General features: G+C 46.3%; 1 protein-coding gene across 3 annotated transcripts; it reads right to left on the reverse strand.

Moving 5' to 3' along the window:
* Positions 1-1493: 1493 nt before the first annotated feature.
* On the reverse strand, positions 1494-24559 carry LOC140732504 (uncharacterized). Of its 3 annotated transcripts, none has more exons than XM_073055281.1 (6): positions 7974-8668; positions 7799-7845; positions 4749-5009; positions 3696-3842; positions 2422-2473; positions 1494-2241 (listed from the first exon to the last, which is right to left on the reverse strand). In XM_073055281.1, the coding sequence occupies exons 1-6, from the start codon at positions 8000-8002 to the stop codon at positions 2064-2066; spliced, it is 714 nt and encodes a 237-aa protein (XP_072911382.1). In that variant the 5' UTR covers positions 8003-8668; the 3' UTR covers positions 1494-2063. The 3 variants fall into 3 exon arrangements, with proteins under 3 accessions (XP_072911382.1, XP_072911376.1, XP_072911387.1); XM_073055275.1 differs by having other exon boundaries at positions 4749-5012; XM_073055286.1 differs by lacking the exons at positions 3696-3842; positions 4749-5009; positions 7799-7845; positions 7974-8668 and adding exons at positions 15008-15154; positions 24302-24559.
* Between the last annotated feature and the right edge of the window lie 772 nt (positions 24560-25331).

The following is a 25331-nucleotide window of genomic DNA, read 5'->3' on the forward strand; positions in this document are numbered from 1 at the left end:
TTTGGAACATTACTCCCTTTTTTGGCACAAGTGATCAAAAAGGTTCACCACCCCTCATTTCCACCATTGCCTGATTCTATTCCCAATCTCTTTGCACAGTAACTAACTCCAGGCTGAACACTTTAATAATGTATTGTCATAAATACAAGAATAATTTATAACCATAAATACTGAAATTAATATTTATAACACTGATCTCTCTCACACCAGGGGTAGCTTCTGTTCACGTCCCAGAAAACTACATCCGTCATTCCCACAGATTTGGGAAAGAGGCAGGAATTACTTCCAGGAGATCCCAGACTGTGTGCAAATCCCACACCTGGGCTTGCAGAGCTGACCCAGGGTTGCATGCCCACCCAGGGGTTCTGTAGATTCCCTTATACATGGCACATCCTGGGAGATGTGCAATTTACAAGGGACAATCATGGATCCGACTGGCTTTTGGCTGGGAAAGTCACAGAATTTCCCAGGTACAGGCACTTCAGCTCATCTTTGTAGAGTCAATTCCTGTCCATCTAATTTGCCTGAGCTTTTTAAGGTGGTAAAGTTTTTTAAGGCAGGGGGTTATATGGGAGGCAGGGTTTGAGGGTTGGCACAACCTTGTGGGCCGATAGGCCTGTAATGTGCTGTATTATTCTATATTCTACGTAAATAAAAGGATTGATAAGGGGAGGGAGGTAGATGTTATCTACCTACACTTTAGTAAGATCTTTGATATGGAGGACTGGTCTGGAAGGCACTTGGAATCCAAAGTGAGCCAGATAATTGGATCCAACATGGCTGGTGATCAGAGTTTGAAGGTCATGGTGGGAAGATACTTGTCTGATTAATGTTTGACCTGTCGTTTACCACAGGGTACCAAATGTGTGATTTGTTACCAACTGAGTTGTGAAGGTTGCAGGTATGATTGGCAGGTTTGTGCTAAGACAAGTTGGTGTTGTGGAGGGTTGGGAAGGTTATCAAGAAATCACCTTCATTGTACAACTACCAGGATGAAAGATGTCTTTCAGTTTGCTGGCAGCTTCCCTGAGTCAGGGGGATCATAGATGGAGTGTTTTCAAATGGAAATGTTAACTCCGTGTCTCCCCCCCACAGATGCTGTCTGACCAGCTGAGTGATTCCATCATTTCCTGATTACATTTCCAATCTCCATTCCCCACTCCCTCATTCTGGGCCGAACACTTCAATATAACAATAATATATTGTCATAAATACAAGATAACTACAATATTTACAACACTGATCCCTCTCTCAGCAGGCAGGCCTAGTTGGTGTTCACATCCCAGAAAACCGACTTCATCATTCCTACATCTAATTCCTTAAGAGGTGTGGGAAAGGCAGGAATTAGTCGCATGAGATATTGAACTGTGTGAAATGCCTGTACTTAGTGTACACAGTCCAATGCCAGGGTTTACATAGGTGACCCAGGGGTGCATGTACACCCAGGGTCTAGTGTCCCCCCCCCCCCCCCCCCATACATTGGATGCCTGGGAGAACCATCAAATCTAATCCAGAATAGGTTGGGCTGGAATGTCACAGAACTATACAGCACAGATAGAGGTCCTTCAGCTCGTCTTTCCACAGGGGAATTCCTCCCCTCTGCAAGTGTTTTTTTAAGGAGGTAACTATAAGAATTGACAAGGTTGGCTCAGATACAGATTGGATGGAAAGTTGGGCCGATAGAGACAGATGGAGTTTAATACCAATGAGGACAAGGTGATGTATTCTGGGATGTCAAATTCGGGCAGAACATCCACAATTTATGATGGGACACTGGGGGTGTGGAACAGAGAGTCCGTGGGATACAATTCCAGACAGCCCTGAGAGCAACTACACCATGGGACAGGATGGTGAAGAAGTCGTACAGTGCAGTTCCCTTCAGAGATCAGGGGATGGAATGGAAAAGCTGGGATGATATGTTAGAACTTGACAAGATACTGGTCAGACTGCACTGGGATCACTGTGTACAGTTGAGCCGACTGCACTACAGGAAGGCTGGGGTCACATTGGAGGGAGAGATGAGGAGATACACTATGATGTTGTCGGGATCGGCTGGTGGGGGTTTAGTCATGTGGAGTGATTGGACAGGCTGGAGCAGATTCCTCTGGAGTGTCGGAGGCTGAGGGCAGACTTGATCGACGTGCTGCTTGAGGTATCAACACTGCTGATAGTGGGATCTCACTGTGCACCTCCATCTTGACCGACCTTCTCCGACATCTTCTCCGGCATTGCCTCCTGGAGCTACAACAGAGGGGAAGGTTACTGAGAGTCTGTTCACTGAGCAACAGAGATGGGTCACGGAGGCGGTGAGCGATGTGGGGTACTGGACAGGCGGTGAGCGAGGTGGGGCACCGGAGGGTCAGTGAGTGAGTTGAAAGAACTGAACACTAGGATTCTCCAGGAAGCAACGAGGTCACTTACCACAGAATGAGAACCGGGACACCAATTAAGACTACCACCACCACCAGCATCACTGTAGAATGGAAATGTTACAATTAGACTGGTTTCACCAGAAACATACTCGATCGAAATGGGAAAGTCTGATACCCATCCTCCTCCCCACTCCCACATCCACATCACCATCCACATCCATCCCAGCCATACCTCCATCCATCCCATAGTCCCACTTACTCCCCATCTTCACTGCCTTTTGTATCACTCCGTCCCTTTTCTAAATCGCAAGTACAGGGTTCTGTAAACATGGTGTCACCGGTAGACGGGATGGTGAAGAAGGCGTTTGGCACACTGGCCTTCATCAGTCCAGGCACCGAATACAGGAGCTGGAACATTACGTTGCAGTTGTACAAGACATTGGTGAGGGTTCATTTGGAATATTGTGTTGGTCAGTGTGTTTCTAATTACTTTGAATGAAAGGTGCCATTCCAGAGGGGTCAGTCCAGAAGTTTACAATAACTACTGGGAAGTGTTTGATGTTTCTGGGCCTGTATTCACTGGAGTTCTGGACAATGAGGGAAGGGGGTCTCAATGAAGAGTCCTGGATAGAGTGGATGCAGGGAGGACCTATCCATCAGGATCCGAGGAAACAGCGACAGGATAAAGGGACACAAGCAAAATGCTGGAGGAGCTCAGCAAGCCAGCGACATCTATGGAGAAGAGTAAACAGTCAACGTTTCAGACTGAGACCCTTTATCAGGAATGGTTTACTCTTTTCCATAGATGCTACCTGTCCTGCCAAGTTCCTCCAACATTTTGTGTACATTGCTTGGATATCCAGCATCTGCAGCTTTCCTCTTGTTTGTGACGGGATAAAGGGAAGTCACTTTGGAATTATGAGTAATTTCACCATTCTGAAAGTGTTGAATCTGCAGATTGAGACCAAGTCATTAGGTGGACAATAAAGTAGCCACTGAGTGTATGTACATGGTCTCTGCTGCTGTCACACATCCACTTCAAGGTTTGACACCTCATGTGTTCAGAGATGTTCTTCTACACACCACTGTCGTAATGGTCCAGGTGACGTATCTACCTGCAGACCTTCCAGCTTCCCAGTCACATTCTCATTAGAAATAGCAACAACACTCACTTCTGCCCTGACACTCAGATTTTTGGCATACTGCTGGTGTCTTACACAGTGAAGACAGATGCAAAACTCTTATAAATTACATTGGCCTCATTCTGCTTCTACATCCTAGAACAGCTCACTCAACCTTCAGGTACGGAGTGGGAAGCCTCACCTGGAATTACTATCTCCATACGTGCACTTGTAGTGGTGTCCTGCACCCGTCTTCCGTCTGTCTCGGTGGACAGTGGGTTCGCAGATGTCACCAGTGGTGGGATAGACAGCTGGTCTACTTGTGTCCTCTGGCTGGAACCCTCCCCGCCTGAAAAACACAGTGGGTACATCTCAGAGTCGAGCGACTGACCTTCGATCCACGCTTCTGAGGTCGGATGGGTCCCGTGGGGAGGAGCGGTGAGCTCGGTGCAAAAGGAGCAAGAGATGAGCCTGTCCCACAGAGCTGGTCTGTCCCAGGACTCATTGACACAGTCACACACCGGAGAAACATGCACTTTGGGGCACAAACCAACAGAGCCAGTCCTATTGGCCTGCGTTCGCTCTGAAACCTTTCCCATCCCTGTACCTCTCCAAGTGACTTTTAAACGTCGTTATTGTACCTGCACCAGACCCTTAGTTTGGCTGCTCATTCCAGGTATGGACCTTCTTCTGGGTGAAAATGCTGCTTCAAACTCTGCATAACCTTGGGAGAAAGGCCATGTGTATTCACCCCATCCATGGCCCTCGTGATGACAGATAGATTATCATCATGCACCTTATCGTTTACCTGCACTCCACTTTCTCTGTTGCTGTGACACTTCTTTCTGCTTCCTGTCATTATTTGACCCTGTTCTATTGTGTAATGATCTGATCTGTTTGAACAGTGGGCAGGACAAGTGTTTCACTATCTCGGTACACGTGACATAATGAACCAGTTCTGATTTCTAATATGATGAAGGCATTCAGGAACCTCTTAGAAGCTGATGTGATTGGGCAGAAACTGGAGGGATGTGGACAATCGGGCAAGCAGTAGAGAGTTATTTAGTTACCGGTTAATTACTGGTTTAATTGATTTGACAATGTATTTTGGGCTGAAGTGCCTGTTCCTGTGCTGAACTGTTCTAAGTCTGGAAACCAGAGTCTCCCTCTAGTGGCACGGAGAGAATGTACATCAGAATGGTGGCAGTCTGGAGTATCAGACACTCACGGTACTTCCTCTCCCATCGGCACTTACCCGACGTGTTGTTGTAGATCTCACAGAAGACGGTGCCAGGGAATCCCCGGGTGTAGTTCAGGGTGACAACACCAGCTTCCACCCTGGCTTCCCTGGCGATCTGACAGCGGAGTTCGTTGCCTGTGCCTCTGGTGCAGTTATCCTGGAACTGTCCGAGGTTGTGAAGCCGCAGGATCTGCTCAGCATTCGGGGACCTGGACATTGTACAGGGACAGTTGAGGAAGCTGGTGTTTGGAATGAACTTACAGAGGCCTTGATCACCTGCTGGGAGAGGAGTATCAGGGTCAGTGGGTTCAGAGGGAGGTCATCCTCCCCTTCATAGAGTGGTTCCCTATACACTGCCCCATCACAGCCCCAGGGTCAGACAATCAATTAATCTCTCCCTCCCCCTGCTATCCCATGATAGACAATCATTCGGCCCTTCACGTCAGCACTGCCATTCAATGTGATCATGGTTGATCATCCACAATCAGTACCCTGTTTCTGCCTTCTCCCCATATCCCTTGACTCCACCATCTTTAAGAGCTCTATCTAACTCTTTCTTGAAAGCATCCGGAGAATTGGCCTCCACTGCCTGCTGAGTCAGAGCATTCCATAGATCCACAACTCTCTGGGTGAAAAAGTTTTTCCTCAACTCCGTTCTAAATGGCCTACCCCTTATTCTTAAACTGTGGCCACTGGTTCTGGACTCCCCCAACATCGGGAACATGTTTCCTGCCTCCAGCATGTCTAATCCCTTGATAATCTTAATATGTTTCAATCAGATCCCCTCTCATCCTTCTAAATTCCAGTGTGTACAAGCCCAGTCGCTCCAATCTTTCAACATATGACTGTCCCACCATCCCAGGAATCAACCTTGTAAACCTACGCTGCACTCCCTCAATAGCAAGAATGTCATTCCTCAAATTTGGAGACCAAAACTGAACACAACACTCCAGGTGTGGTCTCACCAGGGCCCTGTACAACTGCAGAAGGACCTCTTTGCTCCTATACTCAATTCCTCTTGTTATGAAGGCTAACATGACATTAGCTTTCTTCACTGTCTGCTGTACCTGCATGCTTACTTTCAGTGACAGATGAACAAGAACACCTAGATCTTGTTGAACTTTCCCTTTTCTGAACTTGACACTATTCAGATAGGAATCTGCCTCCCTGTTCTTGCCACGAAGGTGGATAACCTCACATTTACCCACATTAAACTGCATCTGCCCACTCACCCAACCTGTCCAAGTCACCCTGCATTCTCATAACATCCTCCTCACATTTCATACTGCCACCCAGCTTTGTGTCATCTGCAAATTTGCTAATGGTACTTTTAATCCCTTCATCTAAATCATTAATGAAATTGTAAATAGCTGCAGTCCCAGCACCGAGCCTTGCGGTACCCCACTAGTCACTGCCTGCCATTCTGAAAAAGACCCGTTAATCCCTACTCTGTGTTTCCTGTCTGCCAACCAACTTTCTATCCATGCCAGTACCCTACCCCCAATACCATGTGCTCTAATTTTGCCCACTAATCTCTATGTGGGACCTTATCAAAGGCTTTCTGAAAGTCCAGGTACACTACATCCACTGGCTCTCTCTTGTCCATTTTCACAGTTACATCCTCAAAAAGTTTGTTACTGTTGTTACGGATTCAAGCAACAATAAATATGAGTGAGGCAGGGTTTTGATAACAAACAAAACGTTTATTAAACACTGAAAAACAAACCCCCAAAAGTAAACAAATCACTAACGTAACCGGAAATCAGCTGCTGTGCGGCAGCTTAAACAGTTCTTAAAGCGATGTGGCAAAAACAGTTCTTCAAAGTAGTATTGCAAAGGTTCGAAATGCTTACAGTCCATTTAAGGGAGAGACTTTTTAAGACGATTTAAATTCTCTTTCACGTCGTGTCGCCACAGTTCCCCATCGAACTACACTTTTCCCACGAAGAATTTACGAAGGTGAAATGAAACGGCTTAAAGGCACTGACCTTTCCTTTACAAAACTGTTCCCAATCCTTTCTGCTATTCACGGGGATTAACACGAGCACAGTCAACGAATTCCTTCCGAATGAGGATCAAACAAGGTCGAACCTGTTTCACCGTCGAAATCGACTTTCCTTGATCTTTTAACTCCCGAACTCCGATCTTCACTCTCCACTAATTCTCAACTAGCAGTATTATAAAGAAACTGCTGGCAATGACCTTTTAAACTTTAGGCATTAAATAAAACTCCATCTTTCAACTAAACTGCGTCATAACATTAAATCACGCAGTGGCATGAAGTCAACATAGCAAATCCAGCCACGAACTGCCCCTCCTCACAGGGAGGAGTCTTCCTTTTATACCCTGTGAAAAAACCTGTCACATGACCTCTACTGGCGGGAAAATGATGTCGCTCCACCATCACAAGACCATTACCTCAAGTCCAGTATAGATTCAACACCTGTCACGTGCCACGGGTACGTAACACTGTTAACCAAATGTGCCGCTATTTCATCTTTTATAATTGACTCCAGCATCTTCCCCACCACTGATGTCAGGCTAACTGATCTATAATTCCCTGTTTTCTCTCTCCCTCCTTTCTTAAAAAGTGTGATAACGTTAGCTACCCTCCAATCCACAGGAACTGATCCTGAATCTATAGAGCATTAGAAAATGATTACCAATGCATCCACGATTTCTAGAGCCACCTCCTTAAGTACCCTGGGATGCAGACCATCAGGCCCTGGGGATTTATCAACCTTTAGTTCCATCCTGTCTACACAACACCATTTTCTGCCTAATGTGAATTTCCTTCAGTTCCTCCGTTACCCTCGGTCCTCTGGCCACTATTACATCCGGGAGATCGTTTGTGTCTTCCCTAGTGAAGACAGATCCAAAGTACCTGTTCAATACAATACTCGAACCAGATACAGGGTGAAACTCCCTCTGCAATATCCCATCGCCCACTCCATGGGTCCGATGAAATGCAGTTCCCTGCACCCTGTCCCGTCACAGGGATCGGACACAATGAATCTCACTCAACCCTGGACACAGAATCTGCCTCTATGCTATGTTGTACTTACGAGCAGCAGATACGACCGTGAACAGCCACACACAGACTGGGATGAACCTGAGGAGAAAGATAGGTTGAGGTGAGGAGTGAACTCTGCAGAATCTGTCAGCCGTCTGCTCTTAAATGTTCCCGGGCAGCAGGCGCACGACCGGTAGGTCGAGAAGCAGGAGCACCGGGATCTTTACCTGAGGAACATCATTCTCCGGGCGGACATCCACTCCAAATTTCTTCACGGCCACAGTGTGGAAAATACACCGATGACTAATCCTCTTTCTGAAGCGTGCCCGCCTCACATTTACTACTTGCTCCCGCCCACGTTCTGAGCACTGATTGGTTCTGCTTTGACGCTGCTAACAGGACAGCCAATAGGAAGTCCGCATTTAGTAACCCTTAATAACCCCGAGTCAATGGAGAGATACCGGACAGCATTTTGATGCTTGTATTGCGGAAATTCCGTAAATCTGTAAGCTTCTTTGCAGTCTGTGTCATGCAAGTTGAACTTGATAGGTAACTCCTTATTTTGGAATGTCTTATTAACTCCATCTTTCTGGTTCTGGTTTAGAAGGGGTTAAGTGTTCGCAGCAGTAATTGGGCATCTCCCCTCCTCTAATCCCTGTAAACGGAACAAGTGCTACACCTACCCTTACACTTCCTCCCTCACCACCATTCAGGGCCCCAGACAGTCCTTCCAGGTGAGGCGACACTTCACCTGTGAGTCGGCTGGTGTGGTATAATGCGTCCGGTGCTCCCGGTGTGGCCTTTTATATATCGGTGAGACCCGACGCAGACTGGGAGACCGTTTCACTGAACACCTACGCTCGGTCTGCCAGAGAAAGCAGGATCTCCCAGTGGCCACACATTTTAATTCCACGTCCCATTCCCATTCTGATATGTCTATCCATGGCCGCCTCTACTGTCAAGATGAATCCAAACTCAGGTTGGAGGAACAACACCTTATATACCGTCTGGGTAGCCTCCAACCTGATGGCATGTACATTGACTTCTCTAACTTCCGTTAATGACTCTCCTCCCCTTCTTACCCCATCCCTGACATAGTTAGTTGTTTGCCTGTTCTCCATCTCCCTCTGGTGCTTCCCCCCCCCCCCTCCTTTCTTTCTCCTGAGGCCTCCCGTCCCATGATCCTTTCCCTTCTCCAGCTCTGTATCACTTTCACCAATCACCTTTCCAGCTCTTAGCTTCATCCCACCCCCTCCGGTCTTCTCCTATCATTTCGCATTTCTCCCTCCCCCCACTACTTTCAAATCTCTTACTATCTTTCCTTTCAGTTAGTCCTGACGAAGGGTCTCGCCCGAAACGTCGACATCGCTTCTCCCTATAGATGCTGCCTGGCCTGCTGTGTTCCACCAGCATTTTGTGTGTGTTGTTGTTTGAATTTCCAGCATCTGCAGATTTCCTCGTGTTTGATCTCCCCTCATCTCTCCCTGCATCCTGGCCCTTCCCCCACTCCTTTCCCGTCTCTGTGCTGCCGGGCAGTTTGTCAACAGAAGGCAAGGGAGCAAAATTAGGCCATTTGGCCCTTTGAGTCTGTTCTGCCATTTAAATAGGATTTTTCCCATCTCTCTGCTCCCTTTTATATGTTTCCTCTCACCATAAACATGTCTCCTTGCTTCCCCAACTCTGGGGGTGGGAACTTGTTTATATCCTTCAAATTTTATACCCTCTGTCAGATCACCCCTCAGTCTCCGACGCTACTTACTGTGCAGAAAGTCCCAATGAATTCAACATCTGTCCCTCAAATCCCCTCGGCTCTCTCTGCAGCTGAATGGCATCTGTCCAATAGCAGGGTGATCAATATTGTAAATCTCCTGATTGCTGAAGGCCAGCGGTCCTGTCTACCTGTGCCACTGCGTACAAAACATGTACTTGACTATAAGAGGACTTGACATATTTCTTGACACAAAATGCAGTGGGACAGGGTGGGAGAATTTGTATTCTGTGTTTGTTCCATGTGAAATGCATTGTTTGTATTAACGACTAACAGCTGAAAGAGGTGCAGGGGGCACAGTAGCATAATGGATAGCAGGTCACTATTATAAAGCCAGTGACCCGGGTTCAATTCCCACCACCGTCTGTAAGGAGATGTATGTTCTCCCCGTCTCCGCACGGGATCCGACGAGTGCTCAGGTTTCTGGTCTCCTCCCACATTCCAAAAGGGACAGATTTGTCTGGAGTAACACACAGTGCAGGTTTGTCCAGTTGGAAGGGCCTGTGACTGTGCTTCATATCTAAATAAAAATTTTAAAAATACCTTTTCAGTACAACTTCCAGTTTACCATCAGATTTCTGAATGGTCTGTGAAGCTATGGTCTACCTCACTATTTTGCTCACTTTTCCTGGTTATATCCTGCTTTGTTGACTGTCCCTGTCAATCCAAATACCCAATCAACCAGTCCCGATAATACCTTATCATAACTTGTCCACCACTGATGTCGACTCACTGGCTTATAATTTCCTGGATTATTCTCAGAGTCTTCCTTAAACAGCAGAGCAACAGTAGCCATTCTCCAGTCATCTGGTACCTCATCTGCTCTAAATATCTCTGCCAGGGCCCCTGCAATTTTTGCACTTGCTTTCCAAAGGGATACCTTGTCAGGCCCTGGGGATCTGTCCACCCTGACTTGCCTCAGGACAACAAACCCCTCCTCCTCTGTAATGTGTACAGAATCCACGGGCTCGACGCTGCTTTGCCTCTCTTCCATCGACTCTGTCCATCTCCTGACTGAATTCATATGCAAAACGTCCATTTAGCATCTCCCCTCATTTCTTTCGACTCCACGCACTGATTACCATTCTGATCTTCCAGAGGGCAAATTTTCTGCCTTGCAATCATTCGGCTCCTTCACCTTGTCTGCTAGAGCAAGCTCATGCCTCCTTTTAGCCCTCCTGATTTCTTCTTTAATGTTCTTCTGCATTTCTCCTACTCAGCTACCTCACTTGTTCCTATCTGCGATGCACCTCCTTTTTCTCCTCAACCAGGACAGCAATATCTCTCAAAGCAAGCTTCCCTAAACCTGTTAACCTTGCCTTTTATTCTGACCAGCTGATACAAGCTTTGTCCTCTGAAAAGACCTCCCACTTATGAAGTTACCTTTGCCAGAAAACATCCTGTCCGAATCCACACTTGCTAGATCCCTTCTGATACATCCAAGTTGCCCTTTCTCCAATTTAGAATGCCAATCCCAGGATCAGAGTTACCCTTTTCCATAATTACCTTGAAACTAATGACATTGTGATCACTAGGTACAAAGTATTCCCCTACACAAACATGTGTTTTACTTCTCTGAGTTAAACTCCATCTGTAATTGCTTGATTCAGTTTCCCAGGTCATCTGGAACTCACTATAATGTGAGATAACACCCTTCACTGCCCACTACCTCACCATATTTGGTGATATGTGCAAAGTTATTTGAACAGGATGAGGGTGTCTGTAGATTGGGTGTTTGTAAACCTGTGACATATTGACTCCTGGCTGTTCTCACTCCCTAACTGCTCCCAATCACTCAGTGAGCTTGTCTGCACCTTCTCCCCGTGGTTACCCCGGTTTTACCCCATCAGGGACATCCTCTACCCCCACTCCCCCCTGCAGCCTGACCTGCTGAGTGTTTCCATTATTTTCGGATTACATTCCCAATCTCCATCCCCCATTCACTCACTCTGGGCCGAACACTTCAATCTAACAATAATATATTGCCATAAATACAAGATAAACACAATAAATATTTACAACACTGATCCCTCTCACACAGGGAGGGATAGTTGGTGTTCTCATCCTAGAAAGCAGACTTTGTCATTCCCACATCCAATCCTTTGAGAGATGTGTGGAAAGGCAGGAATTACTCCCATGGGATTGTGGATTGCGTGAAAAGCCTGTGCTTAGTATCTGCAGTTGAATGCCTGGAAGCCAGGTTTGACCTAACTGACCCAGGGGTGCCCATGCACCCAGGGGTCCAGAGTTTCCCCCAGACATCGGACGCCTGGTAGACAAACAACCATCAATTCCAAATGGGAATTGGTTGACCTGGAATGTCACAGAACTATACAGGCCCTTCAGATCCTCCTTGCACAGGAGAATTCAACCCCCTCCCAGGAGTTTTTTTAAGGAGGTGACTATAATGATTGGCAACAACAGTGAGGTAGATGTTATCGCCCTACACTTTGGTTAGATCTTTGATAGGGAGAGCTGGTCCAGAGGCTCCTGAGGTCCAAGGCAAGCTGGTGAATCGGTTCCAACATTAACTGGTGATGAGAAGTTGAAGGTGGAACTAGAAGGTTGCTTCCCCTGTGGGAAGACGAGCAGAAGGGCCTGTATCTGTGCTGTATAGTTCTGTGACATTCCATGCCAACCTATATCCGGGTTGGAATTGACCGTTGGTTGTCTACCAGGCATCCAATGTATGGGGCTAGGAGAGAAACACAGGACTCCTGGGTGCAAGAGCATCCCTGGGTCATCTGTGTAAACCCTGGCACTGGACCGTGTATACCAAGCACAGGCATTTCACACAGTTCAAAATCTGGGATGTTATGTTAGAACTTGACAAGATACTGGTCAGACTGCACTGGGATCACTGTGTACAGATCAGCTGACTGCACTACAGGAAGGCTGGGGTCACATTGGAGGGAGAGCCGAGGAGATACACAATGATGTTGTCGGGATCGGGTGGTGGGGGTTTAGTCATGTGGAGTGATTGGACGGGTTGGAGCAGATTCCTCTGGAGTGTCGGAGGCTGAGGGGAGACCTGATGGATGTGCTGCTTGAGGTATTGACACTGCTGACAGTGGGATGTCCCTGTGCATGGCACCCTGCACATCTCCAGCTAGGCTATCATTTTCGGACACATTTCCTGACGATGTCTCCTGGAGGTACAACAGAGGGGAAGGTCACTGAGAGTCTGTTCACCGAGCGACAGAGATGGGTCAAGGAGGCGGTGAGCGATGTGGGGCATCGGAGTGACGGTGAGCGAGGATGCCGCAGTTGAGAGAACTGAACACTAGGATTCCCCAGGAAGCAACAAGGTCACTTACCACAGAATGAGAACCGGGACACCAATTAAGACTACCACCACCACCACCAGCATCACTGTAGAATGGAAATGTTACAATTAGGCTGGTTTCACCAGAAACATACTCGATCAATATGGGAAAGTCTGATACCCATCCTCCTCCCCACTCCCATGGCTGCATCATCATCCACATCCATCCCAGCCATATCTCCATCCATCCCATGGTCCCACATACTCTCCATCTTCACTGCCTTTTGTATCTCTCCATCCCGTCTCTAAATCACAAGTACAGGATTCTGTAAACATGGTGTCACCGGTAGACGGGATGGTGAAGAAGGTGTTTGGCACACTGGCCTTCATCAGTCAAGGCACAGAGGTCAGAAGCTGGAACATTACGTTGCAGTTGTACAAGACACTGGTGAGGGTTCATTTGGAATATTGTGTTGGTCAGTGTGTTTCTAGTTACTTTGAATGAAAGGTGCCATTTGGGGGGTCAGTCCAGAAGTTCACAACAACTACTGGGAAGTGTTTGATGTTTCTGGGCCTGTGTTCACTGGAGTTCTGAATGATGAGGGAAGGGGGTCTCATTGAAGCCTCCTGGATAGAGAAAATCCTGGATAGAGTGGATGCAGGGAAGGACCTTTCCATCTGGATCCGAGGAAACTACGACAGGATAAAGGAACATGCAGAAAATGCTGGAGGAGCTCAGCAAACCAGGTGACATCTATGGAGAAGAGTAAACAGTCAGCGTTTCAGACTGAGACCCTTCATCAGGAATGGTTTACTCTTTTCCATAGATGCTGCCTGGCCTGCCGAGTTCCTCCAACATTTTGTGTACATTGCTTGGATATCCAACACCTGCAGCTTTTCTCTTGTTTGTGACGGGATAAAGGGAAGTCACTTTGGAATTATGAGTAATTTCACCATTCTGAAAGTGTTGAATTTGTGGATTGAGACCAAGTCATTAGGTGGACAATAAAGTAGCCACTGAGTGTATGTACATGGTCTCTGCTGCTGTCACACATCCACTTGAAGGTTTGACATCTCATGTGTTCAGAGATGTTCTTCTACACACCACTGTCGTAATGTCTGGTTCTTTGACTTACTGTCACCCTCCTGTCAGCTTGAACCAGTCTGGTTGTTCTCTCTGACCTCTCTCATTTTCACCCACAGAACTTTGCTGACTGGATTTTTTGGGTTTTGTTCTGTTTTCACATATTCTGTGTAAACTCTGAGACTGTTGTGTGTGAAAATGCCAGGAGATCAGCAGTTTCTGAGATACTCAAACACCCTGTCTGGCAACAATCAGTCCACACTTTCTACCAAAGTGCATGACCACACACTTCCCTACACCGTGTTCCATCTGCAACCTCTTTGCACATTCTCCTAATCTGTCCAAGACCTTCCACACACTTCATGTATCCCTAACACTACCTACTCTTCTGCTTCTATTTGTATCATCAACAAACCTGGCCACAAAGCAATCAAATCCCTCATGCAAATTATTGATATATAATGAGAAAAGAAGTGGTCTCAACACCAAAACCTGTTGAACACCACTACCCACTGGCAGCCAAGCAGAAAAGGTCTCCCTTCCCTCCCACAACTCTTTGCTTCCTGCCAGTCAGCCGATCTTCTATCCATAGCAGATGCTTTCCTGTAATACCATGGGCTCTCAGCTCTCATCTTGTGTAATAGCCTCTTGTGTGGTGGCCTATCAAAGGCTTTCTGAATATCCAAGTAAACAGCACCCACTAACTCTCCTTTGTCGATTCTGCCCGTTATTTCCTCAAAGAATTCCATCAAGTTTTCCTCTGAAGGAAATCATGCTGACTTTGGCCTATTTAATCATGTGCCTGCAAGTATCCAGAAACCTCATCCTCAATCTTCCCAACCAGTGAAGTTGGGATAACTGAATGATCATTCCCAATGCTGCAATGTCTTCAGAATCCTGGTGTATTGTCCATGCTCCAGGTGACGATTCTAACTGCAGACTTTCCAGCTTCCCAGTCACATTCTCATTAGAAATAGCAACGACACTCACTTCTGCCCCGACACTTTCGGATTTTTGGCATACTGCTGGTGTCTTACACAGTGAAGACGGATGCAAAACTCTTATAAATTACATTGGCCTCATTCTGCTTCTACATCCTAGAACAGATCACTTCAACCTTCAGGTACAGAGTGGGAAGCCTCACCTGGAATTACTATCTCCATACGCGCACTCGTAGTGGTGTCCCGCACCCGTCTTCCGTCTGTCTCCGTGGACAGTGGGTTCCCAGATGTCACCTGTGGTGGGATAGACAGCTGGTCTACTTGTGTCCTCTGGCTGGGACCCTCCCCGCCTGAAAAACACAGCGGGTACATCTCAGAGTCGGGCGGCTGACCTTAGATCCACGCTTCTGAGGTCGGATGGGTCCCGTGGGGAGGAGCGGTGAGCTCGGTGCAAAAGGAGCAAGAGATGAGCCTGTCCCACAGAGCTGGTCTGTTCCAGGACCCATTGACACAGTCACACACCGGAGAAACATGCACTTTGGGGCACAAACCAACAGAGCCAGTCCTATTGGCCTGTGTTCGTTCTGAAACCTTTCCCATCCCTGTACCTCTCCGAGTGACTTTTAAACGTTGTTATTGTACCTGCACCAGACCCTTAGTTTGGCTGCTCATTCCAGGTATGGACCTTTTTCTGAGTGAGAAAGCTGCTTAAAACGCTGCATAACCTCGGGAGAAAGGCTATGTGTATTCACCCCATCCATGCCCCTCGTGATGACAGATAGATTATCATCATGCACCTTATCGTTTACCTGCACTCCACTTTCTCTGTTGCTGTGACACTTCTTTCTGCTTCCCGTCATTATTTGACCCTGTTCTATTGTGTAATGATCTGATCTGTTTGAACAGTGTGCAGGACAAGTTTTTCACTGTCTCGGTATGTCGTGGTTACTTGAAATGACCTGGAGACACAGACAATTCTTCAAGAAAATTAAACTTTTATTTGTAAACAAAGGCTGAGGCAATCAATGAACTTGTCACCGAAAGCCCCCCGAGCTCCGGTGTACAGCATTCTTTATAGTAATTTCTTATCTCAGTTACATTTCGGTTTCATCGCCATACCCAATCAAGTTTTAATTGCATATCAGCTATATATGAATTAATTAATCGCTCTTGCCTAGCTCTCGGTGCGTCACCATTATTTTTCACCCGTTCGCATTGGGGCCTTATTCGTGGCCAAGATTATGTTTTCCAGACAACCTCCCTCACAGTACATTCCTGCTCGCAGCATCCTGTCCGCCACCGTTATCTCGTACTAAGCAAAGGCTGAGTGTAATACATGGGATACATCGCAGCTAATAGTGTTGCAAAACAAACAGGTGTACTGTAAGTGCCATAATATGCAGCTAAGAGAGTACAAAGTATTCTAGTGAAAACAACACATAACAAAATGTGCCTAGTAAAATAATACATTGTGGCGACCCAATTACTAGCACACTCGAACCGGCTGACAATTAGCCAGCGTGCAGGCACAAAGGCTAGGTCCGCAACAAAGGGAGAAAGCCTGAGGCGGTGTCAGTACGTGCCTCTCGAGGCATCCGGCGGGGGAGGGAGGCTTTAAAGCAAGGCTGTGAAGTTGGAATAAACTTTAACTTTGACTGCAGTTTACCGACCCCGTGTCATTATTTTAGCGCTTCGTGTAGCACACCGCTACAACATATTAATATTCGGTACCTAAAAGTGATTACATAGTATAGTAAATAGCTAATACATAGTGATTATATTTCAGGTATATATAGTGGTTATGTTTCAGGTATATTTCTCAATATAATCCCCCCTTTGAGACCCACAGGGTCTCACACAGAAAGAGAACACTCAGAGGCCGTGCACCAAAGCCAAAATAAAGTCCAGCATTTTAATCCCAAATTTAGGTCAACTACAATTTCCATACTCGGAGCTCAAAATGATCTCTCTCTGTTATCCTAGGCTGTTGAGCCAAAAACCTGTCCCTCCGTAGATGAGACAGGAAAAAAGACTCAGACACCCTTACAGACTAGTATTCACATTATTAACACCCTCCAGTCCGCTTGATGCATCGTGCAGACTGTAACAGTACATCATCGGCTTTTCTCCTTGTCTAGGGTCAGATTCAACAATTTCCAGGAGCATCGGGAATTGTTTTGCTGTCGCACGCATTATCAGTCTTGAGACATGGAAGAAAACAGCACAGAATAAATGCACAACTTATCAGCACAATGCCTGCAGTCATTGCCAATTTAGTCAGCCACGCACCCCATCCCCCTAGTTTGCTTTCTAACCAGTCAAACCACTGATGCCCAAATCCTGCATTCTGTTTGACCTCCTTCCGCAGATCCTTTAATTCATTCACCGCTCTGGTGAAAGACCCCTCAGGGCCAGCACTGCTCGGCATGAAAGTGCAGCACCGATCTCCAAACATCACACACACACACCCCCTCTTTCTGCCAAAAGCCAATCCAGTACCTGTCTGTTTTGCCACCTTCCCTTTGGACGGTCTCCGGCTCTTTCTGTTTTTCCTGTGTATAAATAGACTGATGGATCATAGTTAATTGTCGCATATATTGTCTTAGTTCAAGTTCCAATTGCTCTAAACTGGGTCCCTTATATGGTCCTCTCCATTGGGGCACTGGCATGGGCCTTCCAGTTAGCATTTCATGTGGTGTCAAGCACGTTACTCGATTAGTCTGCATACGGTAACTCATTAATGCTAACGGTAATGCATCAACCCAATTCAGTCTAGTCTCTGCACAAATTTTGTTTAGTTTGGCCTTCAGAGTGCCATTGATTCTTTCCACCATGCCCTGTGACTGTGGGTGGTACAAACATCCAAACCCTTGTTTTATTCTCAGTACTTGTAATACCAATTTGACCACCCTTTGGATGAAGGCCGAACCGTTGTCCGAGCTAATCTCCGTAGGTATTCCAAATCTTGGGATCACTTATTTGTCAGGAACTTTCGAGGGTACTGCCTCTACCCATCTGCTGAACCTGTCAATTACCACCAGAATGTATCTTTTCCCTCTTACCGTCTTTATCATATCTACGTAGTCGATCACCAGATGTCAAAATGGTCCTTCAGGCACGGGTATGTGACCTATTGGGGTTGCAATCCCCCTTCGAACATTATTCTGTGCACAAACCTCACACTGTGCTAAAATATAGTCTACCGAAGCCTGTAAATAAGGCGACCAGAAACCATCCTTTTTTTATTTTCTTTATCACTTCCCCCCTTGCACAATGGTCCATCCCATGCGCTTCTGAAATCAGAATTGTCAGTACAGGGGTGGGCGCTACCAACAAACCGTCTTCCATGCTCCACAAGCCTTCCGGGTTCTGCTTGGCCCCCCTTTTTCTTCACATCGTCTGTTCTGCCAAAGTTGCCTTACCTTGTATTTCAATTAGGTCCTCTACCTCAGGTTCTGGAGTTAGGCTTACCTGGGGGGCAATGACAGCTGACATACACCCAGACACTTTTCTGGCTGCCTTGTCTGCAGCTTGATTTCCCTTTGTTATTACATCGTTTCCCTTTTTATGTGCCTGGCATTTTACTATAGCCAATGCTTTAGGTTTCATTATGGCTTTTATTAAGTCTAGAATTTGCTGACAATGTTGTATGGGATCTCCATTACTTTTTTTAAAACCTCTCTGCTTCCACACTGTAAGCCGTTCTTCAAATTTGTATGTCCTGCTTCTTTCATTATCTTTCTCAAAGGTGCCACAATCTCAGCATATTCTCCTATCCAATCTGAACTGTACCCTGCCATTCCCAAAAACGTCATCATCTGTCCTACAGTCTGGGGTTTGGGGGCCTTAGTTATTGCCTCAATCTGATCTGGTGCTATTGCCTTTACGCCTTTAGATACCATCCTTCCTAAATATTCCACCTGCTGCTTACAAAATTGCAGCTGTTTCTTAGATACTTTATGTCCTCCATATGCCAGTTTCTCTAAAAGTATCACAGTATCCCGTTCACACTGCTCTTCACTTTCAGAGCAAATCAACAAATCATCCACATACTGTATCAGTGTACTTTCCGGCGAAATGCCATCCAAATCTTCCTTCAATACTTTATTAAAAACATGTGGTGAATGTTTAAATCCTTACGGCATTCTGGTATAGGTATACTGAGCACCTCTGTAAGTAAATACAAACAAATACTGACACTGATCGGCTAGAGGAATGCTGAAGAAAGCCGAACACAAATCAATCACTGAAAAGTAACTTGCTTCTGGTGGAACATTAGTCAATTAGTGTGTGGGTTGGGGACTACCGCTGGCCAGTCCTCTACCACATTGTTTACCGCTCGCAAATCATGCACCAATCTCCACTTAGATTTATCTGCTTTTAAGACCGGCAGCAACGGGGTATTGCATGGACTGTTTGTTCTTTTAAGCACTCCTATTTCAAGCAACCCCTGCACTGTCGATGCTCTTCCCTCTTCTGCTTCTGGTCTTAGAGGGTATTGTGGTCTCCTGGGTGGAATTGCTCCCCTTTTCAGCCTTATTTCCACCGGACTAGCTGTTTTTATTTTCCCTACGTCCGTGTCATGCTGTGACCACAGAATAGACGGCAACTCATCTAACCTTTTATCTTTCTGCTGACCCCTTGCCTTCCCCAACAACGGCATGTGTGGCTGAGGAGTTACTTCAACTTCCTTCATAGTTCCTGTCACATCTATGTTTACCCCTATTTTAATGTAGTTGTTGGCTCCGGATATCCATACCTCAGGCATAACCTTTCTCCAAACCGTTACGGTGCTTACCTGCTTTACTAGGGGTCCTAAGTCTTTAGACTGGTATCCCTCATTTACCAGCAGGGTTATGTGGGGTACAGCTTCCGGTATCCTGTACCATTCTTTCAAGAAGGTATTCCACCTGACTTGCAGGGCTGCCCCCTGCTTCCCAATTACTATGGCTTCCCCTTTTAGGTGTTGTCGAATATCTGTCCTTATGTTCCATCTCCTCTCTATCTCCTTATTCTGAGCCTCATCGAAAATTACAGTACAATGTAACTCAGATTTGGGCGCTACAGCCTCAGGTAATATGGCCTGCACACCCTGTTTCCACTTTTCCCAGGTATCCCAGATCTGATCTTCTATGTCCCCTATCCAAAAAACATTGGCTCTCTTATCTTCTCGCACTATTAATTGAGCCCCTGCCCCTTCCCCACTTAACCCATTTCTGGTGCATTCTAATTTTAATTCCAGTTCGAATAGAGCATCTCTGCCTAACAAATTAATCGGAGTTCCTTTAGATACTAGTACTGGTAAGACAATTCCTTTATTTCCCATTTTCAAATGCACTGGAGCCGTGTACTGTGTCAACTGTGTTTTCCCCGAGTACCCTACCGTCTTAATAAACTTTCCTGACATGGGAAGGTGAAGGGCATACTGTGGCTGTACACAAGTGTACGTGGCTCCAGTATCTATCATCATTGGTGTCAGTTGCCCTTCTAACATAACCTGAACAATGGGTTCCTCATCTTCCTCCCTTGTTATCATTGGGTAATGTTCCTTCCCACTCAAGTTCTCGGGGCACCCCTAATACCTTACATAGGGGTTTACAGGTCCACTTGGGCCCGTGAAGGCTGGTCCTTGGCTAAACTTTAATTCCCTTCTTATCGGTTCCTGCTGGTGTGTGACAGGCCATAGTGTAAACGGACAATCTCTTCTCATGTGACCTGGCTGATTACATCCCCAGCACAATCTCTCTACCTCTCTTTCCCCCTGTTTCCTCACTGGTCCCCTCTGCCCATAGCTTCTCTGTCCCCCTCCTTGGAACTTCCAGTCCTGTCTGGGCTGTTTGAATTTAGTCTGTTCCTGATAGGGCATTTGTGGGAATGCTCTCCCAAAGATGATTATTGGCATGGGGTTTTCCAGCCCTTGTCTTACAGTATGATCGGTCCCTCCATATAGCAGTGCTTTGTCCAGTTCGATGGCTGTGCTCGAACCGATGGTTGCTGGCAGCATCTTTTTGTTTTTCTCTTTTTCCTTCTTTTTGAGTTCTTCGAGCTGCATTTGTATTAACTTTCTTTGCACCTCTTCCTGCTGCTCAGCCAACCTTCGTTTGTCTTTCTGGTATTTCTCAACCGCATGGACTACATGATTTCTAAATTCTTGTGGGGTCATTGACATCAGCCCAACCACTTCCTCCAGTTTGGATTTTACTTGTGGAGGCATTGCATCCAAAATGCTATGTCGGAACAGTGAGGTCATAAATAAGCTATTCTCCACCTCTTGCTCAGTCTCCAGTCTCCACCTTTTCAACTGGTTTTCTACGTAGGCTGCTGGGTTTTCAGTGTCTCCCAGTGGATCCCCTTTTAAGGCTTTGGGGTCCACTTTGGGTGGATAAAGCTTTCTGAGGGCTTGCCATACCCTCTGCCTCACTCTGTCAAACCCGTCTCCGTCAGTTCTCGGGTCGCTCGAGTTTACTATGCCAGCCATTTCCATTAGTTCGTTAAATTTGGAGGTTCCCATCAACCTTATCAACAGTGCCTTCAAATCTCCCATAGCCAATAATAGTCCTGCTGTTTCTTCTTCAAAGGCTCTAATCCATTTCCCTGCTCCTTCATGTAGATTGGGCAGAGTGTTTTTCAGCCCTTCTAGGTCCTGGGATCCCCAAGGGATATACTGCACTTGTCCTGATCCTTTAACTAGCAACGGCATCATTCTTCCTCCTTCTTCCCACCTGCCCTGGCTCTCCTCCTCGCCTGACTCCCCATCTGTCTCAGGGTATGTCTTTACTGCCTCCCACACAAATGTCTCCGGGGTCCTCTTCTTCCCTCGGTCTCCCTGTGGAGTCCTTCCTTTCTGTCTTGATTCAATACTTGCTTGGCCCCTGGAGTATTTTTCGCATCTCCTCTGGCAATCCCCTTTCAGTAACTTATCTGGCTTTCTCTCTACTTCTGCAAGTCGCTCCCCTACTGCCTCCTTCTGTCCTTCTAGGCTTCTGCCTCCTACCTCTTCCCCACAAATTCTTGCATCCTCTCTCTCTCCACTTAACTCTTGCTCCTCCAATGAGTCACCTTCTCTTTCTTCCTGTCCGTGTCTGTACACCTGTGGCAGGGACTCCTCATGATCCTTACTCGTGCTTGTTTCCCTTCTCTCTTGTGTTTCTCCAAGACTCTCATCTCCTATCTTTTTTCCACTTCTTCTTGAATGCCTCATCTTTTCCTGCCCTGATGAGCCACTTTCTTTTCTAGTCTGTTTATTTCTATAGTATAACCGATACTCCTCATACTCCTTTTCCTCTCTCAAGTATTTCATCCGTTCAATCCCTTCTTCCATTTTTCTCTGTACCTGTTCCATCTTTATCCTTTCTGCCTGTATCTCCTTCCATATCACCGCTTTTTCCTTCTCGTATTGTTTATTTTCCTCCTCATTATCCCAAACTTGTACTTCTCCCTGCATGTTTACTGTTCCCGTCAGCAGGGGGCACTACTTAGGGGTTCCTTCCTCATTATAGGGAGGGGGCTTTTCTGTTTCTTTCGCATCCGGGTACGGAGCTGAAGCCAGCTTCTCACCGTACCCTCCTCTCTCTCTAACAGGCTGTTTCTCCAGCATCTTAGTGTCTTCCTCGCTTGTAATCAATATTCTACCTGTCCTCCTCAGCCTTTCTCCCTCCGTTCTGAAGAGTTTTAGCACTTCCATTTCTCGTTCTCTTTTTTGCCCTCTTTTCTTAGATTTATCTTTTGGTTTGTAATTTTTAATTAGTCCCTCCATTTCTTCGCACAAACTTACCGTACATCAAACGTTCCTTCTCTTGGCCACTTTGTGACCAGGCTATTGGTTCTTTTTTCCCATCTTTCTGAAATTTTTTCCCATCTTTCAGTAATCTCACCTCTACTTACCGGGAATTTCTTGCACAGTATGTCTACTGCTGTTCCTTTTTCCCTCCGCCATGTTATTTTCTCCTTCTCTTAGGTACTATTTCTTAAAAGTCTCATAGTTCAAATACTTCCCCGATCCTATCTTTACGCCTAGCCCTACAGTTTATTCTACCAGTGTTTAAGCAATTTATCAAATTCTTCTTACCTTCTATTCCGTTCTGCCTGAACAGCCCTCAACCTAGGGCAGTACTCACAGAAGTTTCTTTTCCTTACCCTGCCCGTGCAGCCCTTCGCTCTGTGCGAAGTGGTACCCACAGGGATTTACCAACACCACGTGGACTTTTTCTTAACTTATTATTAACTTATTTGTACTTACCCTCACTGCAGTGTTCTTGATCAATCCTCTGAGCCTCCTGTTAACCCCCAATTCTGCCAGATTCTTTGGACCAGAGAGACCCTTCGGCAGCGGTTCCACACTTCTGAGACTCCAAGACCTCCCCAAAGCCAACAGAATTCTTAGTCCAAATTGTCGCAAAAAGCGCTTTCCTTTTGTTTGGGTGCACCCTTAATTCTGTTAGTCTTGTGGGGTCCCGGAGGACTGGGAAGCGTCCCCAATCTGCCGTTTCCTTTCCGCGGGTCTCTTTCCGGTCCTGCCGCGGTCGCCAATTTTGTCGTGGTTACTTGAAATGACCTGGAGACACAGACAATTCTTCAAGAAAATTAAACCTTTATTTGCAAACAAAGGCTGAGGCAATCAATGAACTTGTCACCGAAAGCCCCCCGAGCTCCGGTGTACAGCATTCTTTATAGTAATTTCTTATCTCAGTAACATTTCGGTTTCATCGCCATACCCAATCAAGTTTTAATTGCATATCAGCTATATATGAATTAATTAATCGCTCTTGCCTAGCTCTCGGTGCGTCACCATTATTTTTCACCCGTTCGCATTGGGGCCTTATTCGTGGCCAAGATTATGTTTTCCAGACAACCTCCCTCACATTACATTCCTGCTCGCAGCATCCTGTCCGCCACCGTTATCTCGTACTAAGCAAAGGCTGAGTGTAATACATGGGATACATCGCAGCTAATAGTGCTGCTAACCAAACAGGTGTACTGTAAGTGCCATAATATGCAGCTAAGAGAGTACAAATTATCTAGTGAAAACAACACATAACAAAATTTGCCTAGTAAAATAATACATATTAATATTCGGTACCTAAAAGTGATTACATAGTATAGTAAATAGCTAATACATAATGATTATATTTCCGGTATATATAGTGGTTATGTTTCAGGTATATTTCTCAATAGGTACACGTGACATAATGAACCAGTTCTGATTTCTAATATGATGAAGGCATTCAGGAACCTCTTAGAAGCTGATGTGATTGGGCAGAGAATGGAGAGGATTTGGACCATGTGTAGTCAGGAGGGATCTGTTCAGTTATGGGTTTCATTACTGGTTTAATTAATTTGACAAAGTATTTTTGGCCAACGTGCCTGTTCCTGTGCTGAACTGTTCTAAGTCTGGAAACCAGAGTCTCCCTCTAGTGGCACGGAGAGAATGTACATCAGAATGGCGGCAGTCTGGAGTATCAGACCCTCACGGTACTCCCACTCCCATCAGCACTTACCGGACGTGTTGTTGGAGATCTCACAGAAGACGGTGCCAGGGATACCCCGGGTGTAGTTCAGGGTGACACCACCAGCTTCCACCCTGGCTTCCCTGGCGATCTGACAGCGGAGTTCGGTGCCTCTGCCTCTGGTGCAGTTATCCTGGAACTGTCCGAGGTTGTGAAGCCACAGGATCTGCTCAGCATTCGGGGACCTGGACATTGTGCAGGGACAGTTGAGGAAGCCAGTGTTTGGAATGAACTTACAGGGGCCGTGATCACCTGCCGGGAGAGGAGTATCATGGCCAGTGGGTTCAGAGGGATGTCATCCCCCCTTCATAGAGTGGTTCCCTATACACTGCCCCATCACAGCCCCAGGGTCAGACAAACAATGAATCTCTCCCTCCTCCTACCATCCCATAATAACATACTGGAACCAGATACAGGGTGAAACTCTCTCTGTCCCATTGCCCACTCCATGGGTCAGATGAAATGCAGTTCCCTGCAGACTGTCCCATCACAGGGATCAGACACAGAATGATTCTCACTCAACCCTGGACACAGAATCTGCCTCTATGCTATGTTGTACTTATGAGCAGCAGATATGACCGTGAACAGCCACACACAGACTGGGATGAACCTGAGGAGAAAGATAGGTTGAGGTGAGGAGTGAACTCTGCAGAATCTGATCCCACCTCAGATAGTCATGAACAGCTGAAACTGTCCAGTCAGCCGTCTGCTCTTAAATGTTCCTTTGGGTTGGTCTTCATTGGAAAACCATGGCTGAATTGGGGTCAGTCAGCCTGCCATTGTGTGTAGTAAGTGGTGTGATTATTGGGACTTGATTGAATTTTTTGATGAGGTGACAAGGGTGATTGATGAAGGCCGAGCTGTGGATGTTGTCTACAAGGTCTTTGACAACGTCCCTGATGGGAAGCTCATCCAGATTAGATGTGTGGATTACGCTGTGTGAATTTAGAAGACAGGGCAGTGGTTGATCAGGTGTCAAAGACTTCCATTTGGAATATTAGAGGCATTCTGCAGGGTTTCT

Source organism: Hemitrygon akajei, chromosome 1 (genome assembly GCF_048418815.1).
Source record: "Hemitrygon akajei chromosome 1, sHemAka1.3, whole genome shotgun sequence".
Classification (NCBI taxonomy): Eukaryota; Metazoa; Chordata; class Chondrichthyes; order Myliobatiformes; family Dasyatidae; genus Hemitrygon; species Hemitrygon akajei.